Here is a 10,331-nt window from a genome sequence, read left to right as displayed (position 1 = left end):
TTTGAGTTGTGCCACGAGCTCCATATATGTTGTTTCTGATAATTTTGCTTAATTTTTCGTACGAACCCCCAAACTTTTTAGAAAGCCGTGTTTCTTCACATTTTTCATGCCGACGGCCTCGGAACAAAACATTGATACTTCTGCATGAATAATCTTTATCTAGTCTCTTAAACAGCATATTTGTAGCCCAGCGCATATCGTGACTGAGATCAGAAGATATTTACTCGCTACCATGTTGTTAGATGGTCAGCTTAGGTCCCATGAAACGCAGAACTAAGGGACGGGACTTTAAAGCTCTATTCAAATAGAACAAAGGAAAGAACTTTCGGTACCACTGGTGACAATCACTTCATTCTGACCGCACTGTAGACTTCAATCTGATCTGCATGTCAAAGCCTCAGACTAGAGAAGTGGTCTCCAAATGCCGACCCGCGGGCCAGACCCGGCTCGGGCATGGCAAACATTTGGCCCGCCAAGAGGTTGGAACAAATGAAAACATATGAAGAGCTCTTTTCCAAAATGAGATATATCCATTTTATAGAATGTTGGGAAATTTACATTTTTGTATTGGGCATTCCATTGAAATGCATTGCAAAATGCACTTCATAGAGGTTTTAAAGTATGTTCCGAAAATCTTTGAATGGCAAGAATTCACACATACAGTCCCAGGAAAAAGTTTGTACACCCTTTGAAATGTCTTACATTTCTGTCAAAATTGATCATAAAACATGGTCTGATCTTCCGGGAAATCTCAAGAAGGAACAATCAGAATCTGCTTTAATTAATTCCACCCAAAAATTTTACATGTCATCATATTTGTATTGGTCATAAGGCCATAGCATTCACAGGAGAGCAAGGCATAAGTAAGTACACCCTTGCATTAAGTAGGTTTTAACCCTCAGCTAGTGGCAATATCCTCAACCAGACTTGTCCTGTAGTTGCGCATAAGATTAACAAAACAATCTGCTTGTATCTTGTCTCCCTCTTCTTTAGAGAACGGTCTCTCGTTAGCAAGGTTTGTGGGATGTCTGGAGTGCATAGCTTTCTTGACTTCATGCCATATAATCTCAATTGTTTTTTGTCAGGGCTTTGACTGGGCTATTCCAGAATGTGTATTTCATTATTATGAAGCCATTCTAAAGTCGATTTGCTTCTAAAGTATGGGTTGTTGTCACATTTCAGGACCCATCCTCTTGTGTGCTTCAACTGTGTGACAGACTTCCTCACGTTTTTTCTGTAAAATATCACAATAAACTTGAGTTCATTGTTCCACTGATAATAGCAAACTGTCAAGGGCCTGAGGCAGCAAGGTAGCCGCATATAATGATGCTCCCGCCACCATACTCAGAAGAGGAGATGTAACCAAGAATAGCTAAAAATGGGATTAATTCTGCCAATCTAAAATTAATGGGATTTCTGTCCAAAAAAATATTGCTGCACCTTTGAGGTTTGCGAAAAAGCATTTATATGCTTCATAGAATTACTGCAAAATATTCGGTAGGCCAACGTTGAAACCAAAGTTGAATTGTTCAGGGGAACACACAATGTCATGTTTGGAGGAGAACTGGAGAACCACACCTTCACCAAAACATCATCTCCACCTTCGAGTATGGTGGCGGGAGCATCATTATATGCGGCTACCTTGCTGCCTCAGGCCCTTTTCAGTTTGCTATTATCAGTGGAACAATGAACTCAGAAGTTTATCGAGATATTTTACAGAAAAAAGTGAGGTAGTCTGTCACACAGTTGAAGCACACAAGAGGATGGGTGCTGAAATGTGACAACAACCCATACTTTTGAAGCAAATCTACTTTAGAATGGCTTCATAATAATGAAATACACATTCTGGAATAGCCCAGTCAAAGCCCTGACAAAAAACAATTGAGATTATATGGCATGAAGTCAAGAAAGCTATGCACTCCAGACATCCCACAAACCTTGCTGACGAGAGACAGTTTTCTAAAGAAGAGGGAGACAAGACACATCCAAATCTGATCTGCAACTACAGGAAACATCTGGTTGAGGTTATTGCGACTAACTTAGGGTTAAAACCTATTGAATGCAAGGGTGTACTTACTTATGCCTTGCTGTCCTGTGAATGTTTACATCTTATGGCCAATGAAAATATGAAAACTTGTAAATGTTTGGGTTGAATTAGATAAAGCAGACTCTGGTTGTTCCTTCTTGTGATTTCCGGGAAGATCAGACCATGTTTTATGACCAATTTTGACAGAAAGGTAAGAAATTTCAAAGGGTGTACAAACTTTTTCCTGGGACTGTAGATGATAGGACACATCTTAACTGTCAATTCCAATATTAAAATGAAAAAAAGTCATCAATGGTGGATATAGCGTTTTGGAAAAGAGCTCTTCATATATAGTATGCCATCTGTGGCCATACAGTCGGGCGATTTGTTTAGCCCTCAGCCTCATTTGCGCTACATAATTTTTGCCCTTCAGGAAAAACAACTGGAGACCACTGATCTAGACTGGCATGCTAGGATGAGTCCTTACAGCAATCCTTCACTTCTTATAAATTGTATTACTTCTCAGCAAATGCATCCTCTATGTGAGAGTTCAATGTGTGAGTAAACTGCTCTTTGTATTGCAGTAAAGTTTCTTTGTAAAGTTGTACAAAGAAACCATTCAAATAGATTCGTAATGTGATGTATCCACATTGGATACAGAATGCATGGGCACTCAATTGTACTGAAGACCCTTTGTACCTTTCTTTGCAAACAATGAATACAGCTACAGGGGAGCTTAAAGGCTTAAATTACATAGTAATACATCATCAATATTTTGGGTATCGGTTCTAAAACCTTCTAAAAGATTAGGAAGGGAACAATGGATAGAGAGAACACACTCACAAACTTTGAAAAGCATCCAATAAGGTTTGAAGTTATATCCCTTCATTCAGAACAGGAATTGATCTGATAACTTAGCTTTGGTTTCAGAAAGAATACATAAAATCTAAATTCAGAAAATGTTATGTTTGATTTGATAGCTAATTTCAACACACTTTTAAGAGATGATTTCTTTGTCTAAAGATCAGAGGTGTCAAAAGTAAAAGTAAAAACAAATTCATGGTGTAAGTACAACACGAGCACTAACATATTACAGGGTTGTTACACGGTCTACTCCATTGTACCTAATGAGGTTGATAGACTGTGCTGTTACCGGTACTTAAAAACGCTAAAAACCTAACAAGAACCCACCACAAATTTGATCCAACCACCAGCACAGTCAGCTGATCGTAAGATAAGTACACTGTGTTGGAAAGAAACAGCCTTTCTTAAAGTTTTTTTTTATTTTTTTTTTACTTTTGACACCTCAGCCAAATATGCAGATCATGGGGGCTATACGCTAAAGAAATGGGAGTAAATATCTATCTTGCACGGTAAAGCAATGACGCTGTAACATGTCGTCATTCTCGATTACAGCAAGTCATCACCATCATCACCATCATCATTAGCAGCAGCAGCAGCAACAGCATGTGTAGTCCAAAGTCATGAAACAGTCCAACCACTGAGCACCTCTAGTATGACCTGCACAGACAGCCAAGATGCTCCAAGACCCCCCACCCATTACCATCCTCCTCTCCTTCTCCTTCTCTTCCCTCCTCCTCCTTCTCCTCCTCCCTTCCTCCCTTCCCTCTCCTCCTCCCTCTCTTTCTCCCCCACCCATCACCATCCTCCTCTCCTTCTCCTTCCTCCTCCTCCTCCCTTCCTCCCTTCCCTCTCTGTTGATCAGAGTTCTTCATGCACATTGACACCACATGCAGTCAGTCAGTCAGTCAGGCTGGCTCAGGACAAATCAATGCCACCACAACCCTGTGTCCGTCCTCCACAGCAAACCTTGCAACTCCGTAAGGACACCCTCAGCCACAGGGGTTGCCAATGCCAAGGCAACAACCAGATGGCAGGGTCAGGAGGCGGAGGCAGAGGGGGGCGGGGGCAAGGGGCGAGGCTGGTGTACCCCCACCCCCACCCCCGTGAAAACCAACCCCACCGCCTCCTCAAACGCCCTCCTGGCCTGCCTTGTCCTGGGGGTCGTTCTCCTGGCTGGCCATCCTGCTGAACTTCTCCACGATGGCCTCCTGAGTGAGGCGCGGCAGGCCCTGGTCCAAGGGGCAGCCCTCCACCAGGCTGTTCATGGGGGTGGGAGGCAACTTCTCGCCGTCCCCCTCCCCCTCCACCTCCTCCTCCGCCTCCCCGTCTCCCTCCGTGCACCGGTGCGAGTGGTACCGCCTCCCCTGCTCCATGCCGGGGCAGCAGAGCGCCTCGCCCTCCCCTTCCGCCTCCGCCTCCCCCTCCAGGTCTCCCAGCTCGTCCAGGTTCCCGCCGGGGGCCGTGCGCTTCTCCCAATACTTCAGGAAGTCCTTGATGATGGGCAGGACCTTCTTGCGCGAGGCCAGAGTGTTGCCCTGCGCGTACGCCTTCACGTCGGGGTACGGGCTGCTCATCGGGGACAGGGACAGGCTGGGGGTCTGGGCCCGCTCCAACGCTCGGCTCATCTGGGTTACAAAGCACACACACACACACATACATAAGAAAACACACACACACATAAGAACACGCACACACACAAGAACACAAACGCACACACGCACGCACGCACACACACACACACACACGAGAACATGCGCACACACACACACACGAACACGTACACACACACACAAGAACACAAACGCAGTACGCACGCACACATGCACGCAGGCGCACACACACACACACACACACACACTTTAATAAATTATTCTCCCATCGATTTCCCTATCAAATCCGCTGCCCACTGTGTGCTTTACTTGTTAATCATTTACTTAAAGCAAGCTAATGATTAATTTGGTATTTTCACATAAATATTCTGTGGAAGAAGCCACTTTATGCTTGCATGTCACTTCACTTTGTCTCGGTTCAACATGTCTAGATCTGGTTTATTCTTGATAAAATCTGAGGGAGTCCAACAGCCATCTACCACTTGTTTTGTTTGAAGCGAAGCTATTTTATACAGTGTCTTCAGGGCAGGAGGGCGACAGAAGTGAGCCTCTCACCACAAGACCTTCATGTGACCCCGTCTTTGCTATATATATATATTTTTTTATCTTACCACTATCCATCTACTAGGGCTGCACGATTATGGAAAAAGTCATAATCACGATTATTTTGGTCAAAATCATAAACACGATTATTAATCACGATTATTGATTTTTGCAGATTTTTTTGAAAATGATAAGATGAAGTATAACCAAGAATGAATTACATACGGGATGAGTAAAATAAAATGAATTGTAATAATTATGTAAAGGCAATAGCATGAAACTTAAGTGGACAGATTTCAGGCCAGAAACACCAGCCTGTCAGTATGTTCTGGGTTCAAGGACGCTCTCAAAAGTAGGTCACTATTGCCACGATTAAATCACGATTAAAATCATGAGTTCGATTTCACTATGTTATCACGATTTTGATTATTTTTCGATTAATTGTGCAGCCCTACCATCTACCCAAATATGGTTGGCTCTCTCTCTCTCTCTCTCTCTCTCTCTCTCTCTCTCTCTCTCTCTCTCTCTCTCTCTCTCTCTCTCTCTCTCTCTCTCTCTCTCTCTCTCTCTCTCTCTCTCTCTCTCTCTCTCTCTCTCTCTCTCTCTCTCTCTCTCTCTCTCTCTCTCTCTCTCTCTCTCTCTCTCTCTCTCTCTCTCTCTCTCACACAAATATTTTATTTTTTTAAGGAACCCACTCAGCAGGTCTAATTCAGCAGCTGCAGCATGTGTAGCTCAAGTTAGTCAGAACGCTTTTATTATCAGCCACAATCCATTACTCCCTCTCTTTCTCTAGCTCTGAAGAACACAAGTACCCCGCTGAAACATCCACTCCTTTATGCTGCACATTTTTTAAGTAGACAGGACATTTCGTAAAACCTCAGTGACAACCAACCCTGCCATTTTGCGGTCTGTTTCTTCCATATTTCTTCAACCACACCATGCCACGAGAATCACAAAATCAAATAATGTGGTTTTGGATTAGCCCGTTCAAATACAGTATTCATTCACACATACCGAGGCTTTACCCTGCTTATGGTCAGACAAACCACATGTATAACTGCACTCAGGTTATCAACTACTGTAAAACGATATTAAATAGCATAACCATTCCATTCAGCAAAACCCAAATCTACAACCAATACCCACAGCTTGCTGTAGAGGGTGCTGGAGCTGTGGGTGCTCTCCTTGATACTAGGTGAGACACAACTGCAGAGTGAGCCACACTACATGGTTATCCCCTTTCTACGTAAGGGCCTCCGCACATCGGCTCCGACAAAGTGCTGAGCACTGCTCCGCAAATGTTCGATTCCATTGTTTTCAATAGAACCCAGCACACTGGCGCCGATGTCAACGAATATGTCTGCGGATATTTTTAAATGTTAATTTTTTTTCATCCGTTTACGTGTAAACGCAACATGTGGATTAAAATAAATGTAATAAATGTAACAGGTGCGCTTTAGTCCCCTATATTGAGATTTTTTCAGAGATGGATTTTTGATATGCGGATTTTAAAACTCTGTTTACGTATTGGCCAAAACTACCGGTAATGTGTTTTCAAAAAGATCCATATACGTGTAAACAGCTTGTGAGTGAAGAGCACCATGGTCACCTCGTCTCTGTAGAGGGTGCTGGAGCTGTAGACGGCCAGCTGCCTGAAGGGCTCGTTGTTCTCGCTGAAGGATATCGTCATGGCTACCAGTAGGTTGTACTTGTACTTATGGCAGAACTCACACAACTCCTGCTGCAGGCTACGCCTCTGGAGGAAGGCCTGGGAGTGGGGGAGAGGAGGGGAGAGGAGAAGAAGAATATCATTACAATACATGTAGCTTAGGAGAGGCATTATATTACACTACATTACACCACCATTACACCATAAAGGTGGTAAAGTGTCTTATTTTTCATGTTAAGCGTGGTCTTGCTTTAAAGGGACACTGTGCAGGAAATGGTCAAAAAAGGTACTGCAACTATGCTGCTCATTGAAACTGGGCTGCCTATTGCCAAATTTGATCTTTACATGAAAGTTTACAAAGTAATAAACAAATATTTTCTAGTATGGTCCAAGTAGAGTCATTTTTGCAGCTAAAACTGGCTATTTTTGGAAATTCAAAATGGCGGACCATGGAGAAGATCCCCCTTTTCATGTATGAAAAGTGCAATTTTCCCAGTCATAATGAATACTTAGAATTTGATGGTGATGATAAGTATTCATGAAAAGGATAACATTAGTGAATGGGCAGCATGAATTCTGGAAATAAACAACTAAAAATCTCACACAGTGTCCCTTTAAGACAAGTTAAAAGAGGGAGTATGTTCACTAGTATGTTCACTAGTATGTTCACTAGCTCTTTCACTAGCTTAGCGACATGCTCCCTCTTTTAACTTGTGTTAAAGCAAGACAACGGCTTACATGAAAAATAAGACACTTTACCACCTTTATAAACCCTGGCCAACGATTTTAACTGTATTAAGCCCCAAAATTTTGGCATACCCCTTTAAGCTGACACTTTTATGCAAAGCGATTTACACTTGTGTTTTGCAGGGCATTGTGTATAAGTGTACAGCAGCCCCTGGAGCAATGTGGGGTTTAGGAGCCTTGTTCAAGGGCGTGAGGTAGGGAGTGGAAGGGTGGGATTTGAACCTGCAAACCTCTGATCTAAAGCCCATTAGGCAACTGCCCTGTAATGTTATGTTACATTACACATAGCGAAGGCCTGGGAGTGGAGGAGAGGGGAGTAACATCATTACACTACATATAGCTAAGGGGAGGCAAGCGGAGGAGAAGGGAGTGACATTATATAACTTGTGTGAAATATTGTTCAAAATGCTACTTTTAAACCAGGGTGTACTCACTATTGCTGAGCACTGTAACAATTGTCCAAAGTGATTTAGTTACACTCCAGAACATTGACTACAGCCCACGGAGCAATGTGAGATTAGGTACCCTTTGGTTGCCTATTGGTTAGGGAGTTAGTCTTCTAGAATAAGAAGGTTACAGGTTCGAATCCCATGTCATCCGTGAAGTGTACTTAACCATATAGAACAGTGGTTCTTGACTGGAATTTCCACGGATATTACGTTGATTGTGACCCAATTTTTGGTACGCTGTCGTAAACCTGGCAATTAATTCTAATTATCAAAAATATGACCATGCGTTTGATAGCATACAGTAGCCGTATTGCATTAGTAATTGCATTTTATGTTTACATACAACCTGTCTGTTAACCACGGGAGAGGAGTAAATATATTTTTACATAACAGCCCCGCGACCCACACAGGACCCCTCCGCAACCCACTTTTGTGTCCCGACCCACCAGTTAAGAAACACTGGCTTAGACTATGGCTGCCCTCAACAGGCTCATATGAGATCTCTAAAGGCAAGCGTGTGAAAGGAGAATAACAGAGCAAACTATAGACAGACTGGTTTCCTGCAAAGGCAGACTGACACACTCATGACCACTCCCTGCTCTGCCACCCCAACACTCTTACCTAATCTGTGTGTGTGTGTGTGTGTGTGTGTGTGTGTGTGTGTGTGTGTGTGTGTGTGTGTGTGTGTGTGTGTGTGTGTGTGTGTACATGACTGTGTGAGTGTGTGTGTGTACATGACTGTGTGAGTGTGTCAAACAAATGCAATGCCCAACCCTGCCATTATGCAGGGAGTGGCTGGCAACACACACACACACACACACACGCACACGCACACACACACACACACACACACGCACACGCACACGCACACGCATTTGTAACTCATTACGACTGAGGAATCCACATTACACGTTGGAATGAGCCCAGGAGTGTCATACAGGTCAAAAACAAACAAACAGGATTCTGTCAGATCGAGTCCTGCATGTTGTTCCCTATTGTGGATCTCTGACAAGAAGTCACTCTACACTCAAAACAGAATTGGTTCTCTTTGAGAAAAATCGAGCATCCATGTCCAAAGGAAAGCACATTAATTTGATGCCCGTTTCTGGGTACAGATTAGCCACTATGTAATCATGCTGAGCCTAAGTGTATGTCATCACTGTCTATTCAGAGGGCACAAATGTGTGCACGAACGCACACACGCACGCACACACACAGCCATTCTCACAGAAGATCTCTGTGCACTCAGACTGTATGCATACATGTTTGAGATCAATATAATGTAGCTTGTCCAGTTGCCTGAAGCTAACCAACAGTATTACCATTAGAAATACTTAAAAAAGGAGTAAATACCAAAAGATCTTTGGCGATGCATGTGAAGATTAATTAAAATTATTTTAATTCTTAAATGGAGTTGGGAAATATAATGAAATGATCTGTGATCATTTTTACACCTTCATAAAATAACGTTATTCCAGACACCAGTAATGTTTGGATGAAAGCTAACTAAATAAAATATCCTGGCCCTGAAATGCTTGTGCGAAATGTACCAACATACCTCTAGGCTAGCGTACTCTCTCAACGGGGGCTCTACACCACCCCCAGGGGGCATTAGCAAGCCCTTGGGGGGCGTTGAGGAGACCGCTGACGGGGGGGGCAGTGTTATTATTGTTGTTATCATGATATTGGGTGGGGAATGTTGGCAGGCTTATGATGAGGTACATGGGAGCTGTTTGTTCAAAAAAGGTTGGTTACCACTGCTCTAGCATCATGGGCCTATATACTAAAAAGCTGGTTCAAGAGTAAACCATGTTAAGGGATAAATCGTCTGATAGAAGAGCCTGGGATTCTCATTTTCTCAAGAAAATTAGGTCTCCATGCTCTTCTATTACACAATTTACCTCTTAACTTAACCTGTTTTACTCCTGAACCAGCTTTGTGGTATAGGCCCCATGTAAACACCCATAACATCTAGAACCTCACCTCTAGCGTCATGTACACCACACTAACGGCTTGATGCTAACCAACAGTATTACCATTGGAAAGACGCAGTGTTATTATTATCATGAAATTGGGTGGGGGTCCTTGGCAGGCTAGGAGAACTACTGCTCTAGCATCATGTAACACTAGTAACATCCAGAACCTCACCTCTAGCGTCATGTACACCACACTAACAGCCAGATTGAGGTCGGCTCCCGTGGCTGCCTTCATGTCTTTGAGAAGCATCTGTTCGGTGGTGAGGCCTAGAAGCACATGAAAGACAGACCGAGTCAACCTTCACTGCAGTCTGCTCAAGCGCTTTCCAGCTCACCCACTCACAAACATTTCACATCACGTAAACATGCTCAGAGTGAAATCATCACTGTGGAATCTAAGCAGATACCCTTGATGCTGATATACTAGTAAGAGTGTCGGATGGACTT

General features: G+C 43.2%; 1 protein-coding gene across 2 annotated transcripts in view; it reads right to left on the bottom strand.

The window, feature by feature from the left end:
- Nucleotides 1-2,775: 2,775 nt before the first annotated feature.
- Nucleotides 2,776-10,331, bottom strand: part of prune (prune exopolyphosphatase) — a 23,784-nt gene continuing 16,228 nt past the window's right edge. For both annotated transcript variants that reach the window (XM_063198686.1, XM_063198684.1), the window contains exons 6-8: nt 10,057-10,151; nt 6,653-6,811; nt 2,776-4,515 (exon numbers count right to left, since the gene is read on the bottom strand). In XM_063198686.1, the coding sequence (XP_063054756.1) occupies nt 4,018-4,515; nt 6,653-6,811; nt 10,057-10,151 (752 nt within the window). In that variant the 3' untranslated portion in view covers nt 2,776-4,017. The remainder of the gene's footprint in view (nt 4,516-6,652; nt 6,812-10,056; nt 10,152-10,331) is intronic.

This window comes from Engraulis encrasicolus, chromosome 5 (assembly GCF_034702125.1).
Source record: "Engraulis encrasicolus isolate BLACKSEA-1 chromosome 5, IST_EnEncr_1.0, whole genome shotgun sequence".
NCBI classification, from domain to species: domain Eukaryota; kingdom Metazoa; phylum Chordata; class Actinopteri; order Clupeiformes; family Engraulidae; genus Engraulis; species Engraulis encrasicolus.
This window is presented reverse-complemented; position numbering and strand designations above follow the sequence as displayed.